Source organism: Phalaenopsis equestris, unplaced genomic scaffold (assembly GCF_001263595.1).
Source record: "Phalaenopsis equestris unplaced genomic scaffold, ASM126359v1 Scaffold204452, whole genome shotgun sequence".
In the NCBI taxonomy this organism is placed as follows: domain Eukaryota; kingdom Viridiplantae; phylum Streptophyta; class Magnoliopsida; order Asparagales; family Orchidaceae; genus Phalaenopsis; species Phalaenopsis equestris.
In genome coordinates, this window is record NW_018224006.1 from 921 (window position 1) to 13,082 (window position 12,162).

The window sequence follows — 12,162 nt, forward strand, 5'->3', positions numbered from 1 at the left end:
TACAATTTCAATCAAACGCTCGCTTGTAACGGCAATACTTGAGAAACAGAGTCTTCGTGTAGCATTGGGTCTCCTTCTGCCATCATTTGGAGTATGATTTTGGATGCTTGAGCCATCCAAACCAAGTTTTGAAATGTCTGGTCAAGAGCCTTGGTCTTGACCATGTGGTATCAGATGTCCGCCCCCAGACCAACAAATTCTTGCAATCTATTAGCTGGTCAGGAAAGTGTAGCCTACGTCAATCATGCATACTTTGGTCGAAGTCAATCGGCTCTGTTGGTTCGCTCGACACAAGATCAGCCGCCCTTAGGTGCCAACAACCCACCACACTTCCTTGGCTCCTTAACTAATGGCTATCGTCATTTAGTGCTTGTTTACAGGAACTACTAAGCCGCCTAAATACATCATTTGGTCGCCCACCTTGATTTAATCAAGGTCGTTGTTTTATGATTGTCTGAGAAGCTCACTTTTTCTCATGTAGATATTTAATTTTCTGATTCTCTCGAATCTTAGAAATTTATGCTGCAATAAATGTAAGAGAATTAATAGATTAATAGTTATTTCTAGATCAATAATAAATGTTTAAAGCTTTAAATACTCACATGAGTTTTGAGCCTCACACTCCTATAAATAGTTCAATAAGACTTCCCCTGAATTTCATTAAGGTCATAGTTCTTTCGCCTAATTCTACTCTTATTGTCAGAAATTTTGGCTCGTGGAGAAGCCTATTGCGGCCCAAGCAAATGTCCCAACCAAAGTCCTCCTCTATGGCTTGTTTGGTAAGCATGTGTGAGGTAGTAAGTCAAAACGCAAATGTGATGCCCAGTTGACGGATCAGTAGGGATCCTGTCATGCGGTCTATGAGGGCATCACTTGTGCGCCTAAAAATGCTTACCCAACTGTTGATCGTTTGAGGTCTCTGCATGCAATTCTAAGAGACGCCCCCGTGTTTCAAAGACGTTGACCGTCGTAGCAGGAGGGAATGTGCAATCCCTCAATTGGATCATGTTGCTCTCATTCTTGGGATAGAAGGTTCATTGGGCGAGCTGACTTTTGACTGAGCACAACAACTGGTTGTTCAAGCAGCTCAAGGCGATGACTCGTTCGCTCTTTTTTCATGTGCTTGATCACTTGCGAGCAATGGGTAAGGACAATATTGTTTTTTGGTGATTTTTTATTATTTGTTGAAGGTCACTCATTTTATTCTCACATGTTATAGCCCATACGACCTGCCATCCTTGAATTTGAATGAGTTTTAAGGTATGCTCCTGAGTGATGAAGAACTAGTAAGTGGAGATGTCAGATACTTTGAGTGAGGAGCTAGGATGATTGCACTGTCATCGGGGGTTGCACCCAAATGGGAGATGGGCAAAATGATCAACTCTGGACAGACCGTGAGGCGATAGGTTGTTCGTGCGGCAACCCCCTACTAGTGGGTATGTCGCGGCTCTTACATGATTAGCCGATTGTATGACAAGATTGGCAGGATTGGAGCGTGAAACTGAGTTGTGGAGAAATCAGAGGCCTTCTTACAGTGGGAGCTCACAAGCTTGTGGGAGTAGTGCTTGGTTTTTCAGGCCCCAGCCAACTTGGGTGGCCTAGGACAATTTAGGTATTGGGGAGAGTTTGTATTGAGAAGGCTCCTCAGACTTGGTTATCTCGCAGTTGAGGTCGTGTCGAATCCTTGTATAATTCTTTTCTTTCACCCAATTGATGTACTAAACTTTTTTTAAAATAATTTTTTTAATAAATAAATTTGACACTTAAGCTTCTGTAATTTTGATTTATGACGTGACACCGATTATATCCCTCAAATATAAGTTACATGTATGTACATACATTTCCCTTTTTACCCTTGTAAATTTTTTGGGCAGTTACCACTTCTTTAACCCCTATAAAAACTGATGTTTTAACTGTGAGGGTTTTACTCCTTTACCATTTCTTTCTGATATTTCTCTCAATTCCTTTTAGTCAATCGTGGCTTCCTCCGTTCAAGCTTCTTCCGCTCACCAAACTGATCAGGTTTCCTTCAGTCGTGCCCCCCGGCCCGATACAACCCCATGGAGTTTGTGAAGAAAAATTTTCCTGGCTCGTCCAAGATGGATGTTGTGCTAGCGAAGTAGTATTACATATCCAGTGTGTACACTCCATTCATTCATCTATGGGTGGGTCGCTAAGAAAGACGAGTGGCCCAACTCCTTTTATGCAAGAATGTTGGCTTTCTACAACGATCAATTCCGGTTTGGCTTCAAGTTGCAATTATGCGTAGAGATGGTATCGATTTTTAATTTCTTTGGAATAGTTACAACTCAATTGATGCCCATTCAGTCACCATCATCATGACAATGATCTTTTATATGTGGAGAGTGAAGATCCTCTGGTTGATCAAGTTGTTCAACATTCTATTTTCCTTGCACGTCGACACCGACGAGTTTGTGCAGTTTGTGTTGCGATAGAAAGAGGTATGTTTTCATGGTTTGGAGAATAAAGTGAAGGATTAAAAGTGTAAGTTTTGCGTCGATTCTATAGAAGGTGACTGATTGATCGAGACGAGCCCAGCTTATAAGCCAAAAGTCGTGTGCAAAACATCATCGTCGGGAAATTGTCAGCTCTAAACACCTTCGGATTCATGACTAAGGGGGAATTGTCAGCTCTGAATGCCTTCGAATTCATGATCGAGGGGGAGTGGGTAATTGTGGATGCCCTTCAAGAGGAAGCGAACGTGGCCTTGGCTTGAGAAGACCAAGAAGAATTATGCAGCTTGGCCCTGTTAGGTATAGGTAGCTACTTGAATTATATTTCTCCTTCTAGCGTAGTTATTCAAAGAGATGGGACAGATGAATTAATCTTTGATTTAGAGGAAAGGGTTTGTGAAAGATTAGTGAATAACGTTGTCTCTTACACGTTTCTTGCGTGGAAGCTGAATGAGAGGAGGGGATTGGTGATAATGGGTCCAAGGATGCAGGGTGGCCGATGAAGTCGAGTCAAGCCACCTGTGCGAGGATACTTCACTCAAGATCGTTGTGTGGATGTAGAGCAGCTCGGTCTGCACATCTCTCGCCACTCTTACTCTAGGTCATCCCCAATAAGGTAGCGCCCAACTAAGCGAAGATAATGTTGTGAAGATGTGATCCCTGGGCGAAAACTTTGCGTTGAGCCGCCCGATTGAGGGGGTCATCTCAGAAGCGTAAGAGTTGGCTCGCCCAGAGACTCAGCGCAAGCGAAAGGTAGCATTAGTGGGAGCGATGTCCAACTTAAAGCGAAGTCAATTGGTTGGTTGTAGGAGACCTCCCATTCAATGGGCTCCGCTCAAAAAAGGTAGAATGATGTGGCAGAGTATAGAAGGTAGCTATGCTCCAATGGACTTGGCCAAGGACTAAAACTCTTCAGTTACGCGTGCTACCACATATGCCTTCAATGTGGAGGAAAAGCCCTTTGCTCCCCTTTGATGGATGCCTTGTTTGAGGGGATGGAGGTGGGTTACCTTCAAACAGCTGGTTGGCAGGCTTCCCATACTTCGATTACAATCATTTGTAGCCTTTTGAGGGGCCTAAGAAAAGACAAGGTGAAGAAAGAGAGGTCAAAGCGGTGTGTTGCGACTCTGGAGGGTGAGATAGCAGCAGGTGCTTCAGCGCGAGAGGTTGCATTGAAAGAAGAGGATTTGTTGGAGAGGCTGGAGATGGAGCTTCTCACTTGGAAGTGTTATTGCGAGGGTCTGGTGGAGGATAACAAATGGTTGGTTAATTGAATGACTATCATAAGAATGCCTGAAGAGTTCATCCAAAAGCAATCGTCGAACGCTGTATATATTGCCACTCTCCATACCAAGTTACGTGAAGCGATTCAGTATTTTATGGACCACCTGATGAAGTGTCAAGTAATTTCCTCGGTGTGGTCCTCCATGTCTCAATTTGAGTAGATTCACCGAGTTTGAAACTGAGGGTGAGGAAGAAAGAAGCCTTGGAGCTTCATTGAATGTATGATGTGGGGTTTTATATGTAAACTATTTTTTGTTAGAATATGAAATGGAAAGATCTTTTGATTATTTCAAATGCGTCAAGTGTATGCCTAGTTTTTGTTATTAACATGTTTTTTTTTTTCCAAATAAAAAAATCCTTGTGCTAGATCGTGCAACGTGAATTGAATTCAATTTCAATTGCTTGGCATGTTGTGGTTGAATGGTTGTGTTTAATTCATTTTGTGTTTGACTCGAGCCTTATACTGCCTGTACTCCTTTACGATCAAATTGTCGCCATGAACTGGTCATGCCTTACCCCGTACTTCTTAAGAGGATCTTCTACTACCCATACTCCTTTACTCTCGATAAGTTGTCATTGGACGGACAATGCCTAACACTAGACTTATTAAACGAATCTGATTGATTTATTCACGGAGGTAAGCATCTAAACTCGCCACTGAGATGATTCATGTGTTTCTCACTGTGGATCTTTTTGCGAGCGAGGAGAAAATCTAAGCGTCGGGGCTTGACCTATGTTCCAGATAGGAGTAGAAGGGTTTTACGCCGCTCAAGTCTTGTGAGACAGATGGATATGAAACAGATGTTTGGTTGCCCAGACACCTTCGGGGGCTCATGTAGCTTTTGCACTTCATCTGTGAGGGAAGCTTATTTCCTTCAAGAGACTGACTCCCCTTCTCTAGTTTCTTGAGTTAGTTTGCACTGGCTAGGTTTGTAATAGGGACGATCCATACCTTCAGGTGAAAGCTATCTTCCACCTCTTGGGGGCTTTTGACGCTTCTTTGGGATCTGGTTAGCAATGCGGTGAGTTCCTCCCTTGGCACCTGAATGAAGCGTTTATTTTGTGATAAAAGTAAGAAAACACATCATTGGTATGCGACTACTTTTTTTCATAATGTAATTATAAAAGCCTTTTGGTTTCTAGGAAGGAAAAAATTACCGTTCAATTGTGCCATGAATTACAATGTCTCAGAAAAATCAAATGTACATAAATTTCAAGGATAAAAAATGTTTACTTCATCTCTGTTCCAAGCGCATGGCACTTCCTTGTCGACACAAGTTCACAGTTTGTATGCTCCATGGGTACAGGCATGCTGACGATGAACGATCCGGCCTATGTCTGGTCGAGCTTTCCCAAGGTTTAGCAACGAGCCACTGAATCGACCTTCTTCAGGACCAGGTCTACTTCTTTGACATGTAAATTGTAATACCACGCCATTCTCCTCTTAATCTCTTTCTATTTGAGGTCGACTTGCTATGCTTTTCCAACATGTCTATTGAAAGCACATTCCCGACTTCATTACCACACTTAGATAATAAGTCTGACTTTGTTGCCATCTCGAGTAACGTGTTTGATCTTGAAGTATTCAAATTTCCCTATCTTTGCCTTAGCTTTAATTATATATCTTATTATTGTTTACTCTCTCATTTTGAATTGCCCGTTCACTTGATTGACTACTAAGATCTTATGGTGAGATGTCGCACTCCAATCCCGTATGCGAGATGCAGTACGCATAGTCGACATGGCTGTTCGTCACCTCAAATTCTACTTTGACAAAATGGTAGATATGTTGCCCTGACGGTCTCATTAGCGCGAGCCCTAGGCCCGCACCTTACTGGTTTGATGCCTCGTCGAGTTACAGAGTTCATGATGGTTCTAATGAGGGCATTTCATCTTCATCGTCGCCTGGTCCTAAAAATTGCCAGAAAATTTGCCAACGCTTGCGCCTTTAGTTGTTCGAAGGATATAAGATAAATCAAATTTGTTGAGTTTTACCACCCACTTAACGAGTCAACAGAAATGCCCTGATCTTGTTCTGGTCTTGCTAGCACCGATTTGAGTGGATAGCCAGTGATCACCCACACCTTATGCATCTGAAAATATAGTCGCAGTTTTTGTACTAAAACAATCAAAGCAAACGTTAGCTTTTCCATAATTGGATACCTTAGTTATGCCCCTCTCAGAATGTGGCTAACATAATAGACCGTGAATTACTTCTCCAGCTCTTCTCGCACTAGGACCGAGTTAATCACCTCTGGTCTTACACCGAGATATAATGTGAGCTCGTCATATGGTTTTGGGCTTTGGAATAAGGATGGTGAAGTTAAAGATTCTCAACCATCTGAAGGCTTATTCACAGTCTTTTGTCCATACGAAGCCTTTGGTAATTCATAGGACTTTGAAGAAACTGTGCATTTGTCGTCTTATTTAGTGATGAACCGACTCAATCCTACAATGCAACCTACCAGCCTCTACAGCTACTTGACGTTGTTGGGTGATGGCATTTCTATGAGTACTAGAATCCTCTCTAGATTGGCTTTGAACCCTTCTAGAGTTAGTAAGTAGCCAAGTAATTTTTCAATCTCCGCCCCAAATGTACATTTGAGAGGGTTAAACTTCATACTAAATTTTGCGAGTGTTTCAAAGGTTTTTTTTAGATCATTTATATGTTAATCCGATGATTTATTTTTCACTAAAACATCATCAACAAAAACTTTCATATTTTTTTTCCTTTTTGCTCTAAAAAAAGTACATCCATCATCAGCTGGTAAGTCGCACTAACGTTTTTAAACACGAAGGGCATTGCATTATAACAAAATTATCTTTTGTTATGAAAGCGTATTTTTTTTACATCGTTTGGATACATTTTTATCAGATGATAACCAAAAAAAAAAAAGCATCAAGGAATCTCATATGACTGAGTGTCATATCTTTGAATCCAAGAGATCGTCGATATGTGGGAGGAGGTAATTGTCTTTTGGGCAAGCCACTTCAGGCTGGTGAAGTCGATGCACATTCGTCATTTTCTTATTGTCATGCGAACAATCACCACATTCGCTACCCAATATGGGTACTACACCTCTTCGATGTATCCAACTTCCAGCAGCTTTTGAATTTCTTTCTTGATTGACTCGGCAAGAGAGAAAGCCTCAGATCTCATTTTCTATCTTATTGGTAGCTAAAGGATTGACGTTGAGACAGTGGCAAGCCATGACTATGGAATATCCTGACATTTCTTTTGCTGACCAAGCAAAAACGTCCCGGTACTCCCGAAGGGTCCTGGGGGGGGGGGGGGTAAACGCCGCACTTTGTTGAAATGACTTATTTTTAGCATCGGGGTAAGTAGAGATTTCTTCTATGGTCTCACTGGTTTCTAGGCCACTCCCTTGTTGCGTATCTAACTCCAGAGTTTCTCGGTGTACATTGTTATTGGCTTATAAGTAGCAAGTGTATAACTATTGCAAGTCTCCTCGTACCATGATGATTTCTATGTCGCCAGAAAATTTTACCGACATGTGGTACGTCGAGAGGACTGCTTTGAAGGTGTTCAGTAGAGGCCGACCAATAATAGCATTGTATGTCACAGGCTAGTCAAATACGATGCAGTCAACCATTGCATTGAATTATCTATCGCCCTCTCCCAAAATAATAAGTTGACAGCGCAAGGAATCACAAAGCTTCTGGTTTTTTTCTTCTCCTCCGAGAAGCCATGTAAGGGTTAAGATGTAGTTGACAGACATCCTGCTTCAAGACACATTTTATTGAATAAAAATTTGAACAAGAAGTTTCCTAAGATGCTGGTGTCGAAAAGAATGTTACCTGTTTGGAAATTTCTATCTAGAGCCATAACGATTATCACATCGTTGTAGGGTTTGTCTTTCGGAGGCAGGTCTTCATCGGTAAATGTGATTGGTGGATATTGAGCAACTTGCTGCAGGGATTAGGCATCCACATAAGGCTCGCCGGAGCAAAATCTTTTGACTCTTTCTTGGGAGTCCTCAACACCATCTCCTAGAATGGCGGGGACAACTCCTGTATTGAGCATAACATGAGCCTAGGCAGACCCACTGTGCCCCTCTGTCTTCGGAGCCTTCCTCAGAGGTTGGTCAACTACTTTGGTTGAACCCCTTCAACTCTTTGTATCTAATCAACTCCTAAATTAGGGCCCAAGGGTGTCAACTTAACTATGTCGTATCCGTGATTTCAATGATGAGCACAACATCTCTCCAGATCACGGATGTATCCTCCAACCTTCATGGGAGTCGGTTTTCGATAGTAGTGCTTGTTCTGGATAGCCTCCACAACTTTCTCCATTGAGACTCTTAGCAGAGTCGGTTGAGGGATGTGGTAAGTCAGTTGTAGTGGTATTTCTGGAGAGAGATCCTCCCACCGCCTTCAGTATTGTGCTTTCCCTCGATTTTTTTGGGCCATCCTTTCGGTGGTGTGTGCCTCCTGGCAAGATTGGGAGCGTTCATCTTCGTACCGAGGATGTGGTGATGGTCGTGGCGGGTGGTTGGTTTTCTAGTCACCGCCGTGAGAACTTCTTTTCGATGGATATGGATATGATTGTGATCATTTAGATCTTCTCCATTGAGATATGGTCGTTAGCAAGTTCCAGTAGCTTCGTCAATGCCTTCGATCGTTTTAGCCCTAAGGCGTACCAAAAAAAACCTTCTCTCAGCCCCTGGCGATGGCCATGTGTGCAACATTGGGCTCAAAATCTCATACTTCTAACATTTCCCTCTGGAATCGGGTTATGAACGGGCGCAATAATTCTTCTTGCTTCTATCACAACTGTAAAAGTGCTTGAGAATTTTTTTTAAGGCTAAATATCTCCTTTTGAACTCCATGAATGAAGTGATTGTTCAAAGAAGAGTCGATACTTCACTGTGTAGTTCACCCTTAGTAAGCAGGCTATCAACTCAAAAAGAGGCGACATGATCAGCTAGGCCAGTCTTCCCTCGGTACGATTCTAGAGTTGGGATCTTGAATCATTTAGGCGCTTTAGCTTCATAGATTCATCAAGAGAAAACATTATCATGGGTCATCCATTAGGCGTTCTTGCGCCTCTATCTACCTAGGTCCTGAGGAGCAGATCTGACACTATATGGATGATACGTCCCATCGCTCGCGCTTAGTGTCAGGGAGGGTGCACTTTCTGCATTTGGGACAGATCTTTGATCTGGGGGAACTGTTGGTTGGGTACCGAATCTGCTCCTTGTTGAAGTGTTTCCCTAATCATCTCCCTCATTTGATCCTTAAGTTCTTAGATCTCTTGGGTCACAAAATCTCTGGTACACTCCATGTTGTCAGCGTTCTCACAATGACATTCTTCCTCTTGTATTATTCATCTTCTTGTTTTTTATACTCACCACATTTTTTAGGATGTTAAACTCATATTTGTCTTCAAATCGCACCCCTATAATACAACACACACAAAAGAGAGGAAAATAAGGGTCCCCATGGTGAAAAAGGCACAAAGGGAATCTCAATGAGTTGATAGAGACTTCTTAATGAAGGAAAAAAAATAAGAGAATCTTCCCCTTTTAGCTATACAAAGTTTCCTATTTATAGGAGTTGACCCCCTTAATAAGACTCGTCATATTATTTAAAATAAAAAATCACGACAAGACATCCTGGGTGGGACCATATACAATTTCAACTCAAGCGCTCGCTTGTAACAGAGCAATATTTGAGAAATAGTGCCTTCATGAAGTGTTGGGTCCTTTTCTACCATCGTCTCGACTGTGATTTTGGACTTTTGAGCCACCTACCCCCAGCTTGGAGTTGCACGGCCATGAGCCTTGGTCCTAACCATGTGGTATCAGACGCCGCCCAACTGGTCGGCCGATTCTTGCGATCTATCGACGGGCTGGTAAGTGCGGCCTACGTCAATCATTGATCCATGCTTGATTATAATCGCTCGGCCCTAAATCAGTAGCCATCAAGTGTTAGTGACCTACCACGCTTCCTTGGCTCCTTAATGCTTAGTTATAATCCGGTGCCTGCTTGCGAGGACCGGGTCGCCTAAATATGACATTAGGTCGCCCGCCTTTGTTTGATCAGGGTCGTTGGTTTCATGATTGCCCGAGAAGCTCACTTTTTCTCATGTACAAGAAGTAACAAATGAAATTGTCAAATATGCTTGTAAGCAACACATTCTTGTCATACCTAAATCAAATTTTGCTTAGATGAAGAAAGAGATTCATCTTTAAGTGGATACTAAATATTACTGATGAGCAGTGTAGAACATATTTCTAGAGTATAACGTGAGAAGGAAATTGTACAGTATGGCAGGTCAACAAATATATAGACAACCATGCACCAGCTAAAACCATAAATTTGGCATATAGTAGCCAGTAAACAATTAAACTCATACTAGTCAAAAATAATATTTTAATTCAGCATTTCACCTGAAGTATCCAGCGAGCACAGCTTAAAAAACGAGTAACTCCCAGAGCAAAAACATAGTGAGCTGTCAATGACTCGACAATCTGCAAAAGAAAATCAGTGCAACAGAATTTCCTAAGTAAAATCAGGATACCAATAACATAAGTCAAAAGAATATAATGGACCTTGGTGTTCTGCATCAAGCGAAGCTGCGGCATAATTGCAACTGTTTCCAAATAGCATCCAAAGGCCAAGATGAGACGGTTGATCAATGCATCAGATGACTTTGGATGAACAACGAGTGTCATAACAGCACATGCAATCACCTGAAGAATCAAATTGTTCTTTTGAAAACTATATATGATAAAACTAAAATTCCTTCGCTACAAGGACTTGGCGTTCACAAGATATGAAAAAATAAAAAATTAAAATAGATGATAAGACCTCTGTCAGTTTGTACATGGAAAATAAATCAGAATAACAAAAAGCCATACAATTAAATTAAAAGAAACCTCTTCTATCAAATATGAGATTTGCAGGAGTGGCGTCTGCAAAAGTAATCCAGCATGAAGTAAAGCATCATAAAACAAATTCACCAAACTTGCAGAGAGAAGTGAAACTCAAAATGAATGTAGCCCTGTTGCCCAAAACTTCAAATTTTCAGGCAAACGCAGACAAATGCTAGGATGATAGAAACGAACAGAAACATGAAAGGCAAAAAAATTTATAAAAAAAAGTTCATTTCCAAGATAATGAAATATGAAAAATAAAGAGGGGGAAAGAAAAAGTTAAAACACACATCTCCAAACTGCAAATCAATAAATTTGACAAACCAACGAAAGTTTATTTATTCATTTTCTTCATTAACTAAACTCAAGGATATATGAATAGCAGCAGACCGGTAAAAAATTTTCATTTGCCTAGTCTATGGTGATAAATTATATGATTCTACAGAGGACTCCTCAAATTCAAGAATCTTATAGCTACTTGCCTAAATTAAAAAAAAAAGAGAGAGAATGTACAAATGTCATATCAAAAGTGGTAAAAAAACATAAAAAGCATGTATGCATTCTTTTGAGAACATAACATAATGTAAAATGTAAGAGCTACCAGATAATGCGTTGGAAAGTTGTCCTCATGCACCATGTAACTTGATTTCAAGAAAACACGCATCATATAGACAACCCACAAAGTTGTTATCAATGTGGCCGCAATGAGTATTGTATGTACATCAAAGTTCGTGTAACTATAATAAATTTTGAGCACCAAAAACAATGCCATCAACTCCTGAGATTTCAGAGAAAGCCCTGCAAAATAATCAGGAAAAAATGAGCAGTGAGTAACAAAGAGCCAGATATCACGCAGGAAACTACCCATTTTATTGACAGAACAGAAGAGAAACATCAGTAAAACGACATCACTAAAATAAAACAGCAATAAACGTTGGCTGTACACCAGTTACAGAATATGAAGGAAAAAATTTAAAGTTGCACAATAAGGTTATACTGCATGCTTCATTAACTATATGTTGAAGATGAACTAAAGTATGGACCAGACACAAGGCAGATAACTCCAGCAATTCTTCAATAGCATATTCTTCTATATCAGAATTGGGTAAAGTTCATACAAGAGCTAAATCCAGTAGCTTTTACAAGCAAGATGCGTGCTTCATTAACTATATGTTCAAGCATATGAATTTAAGCATGGACCAGACGCAAAGCAGATAACTTCAGCAATTCTTGGATGGCATATTCTTCTATATCAGAATTCGGTAAAGTTAATGACAAGAGCTACAACCAGTATCCTTTACAAGAAAGAATGCAACTCACCACCCAAAACTTTTTTTTTCTTGTATTTAAAACGGGTAGGGACTGATTATGAGGAAGCTTAAAAACAGGCTCAATTGAAAAAAGTATGTTAATGCCCGTAAGTGAACCGGTCCCTCCTGGACCGATCGAGAGGCACCCAACCCACAACAGTAGGTAGGATAGTCTTTTCCGCGATAAGGAGCGGA

General features: G+C 41.0%; 1 protein-coding gene across 1 annotated transcript; it reads right to left on the bottom strand.

Moving 5' to 3' along the window:
* Positions 1 to 4,710: 4,710 nt before the first annotated feature.
* LOC110036263 (ER lumen protein-retaining receptor-like) lies at positions 4,711 to 11,897 on the bottom strand (the record flags this gene model as incomplete). The annotated part of the gene is made up of 4 exons (XM_020740667.1): positions 11,259 to 11,897; positions 10,334 to 10,474; positions 10,172 to 10,252; positions 4,711 to 4,800 (listed from the first exon to the last, which is right to left on the bottom strand). Coding segments are annotated over exons 1-4 (606 nt in total), but the record flags the coding sequence as incomplete, so codon positions are not given.
* Between the last annotated feature and the right edge of the window lie 265 nt (positions 11,898 to 12,162).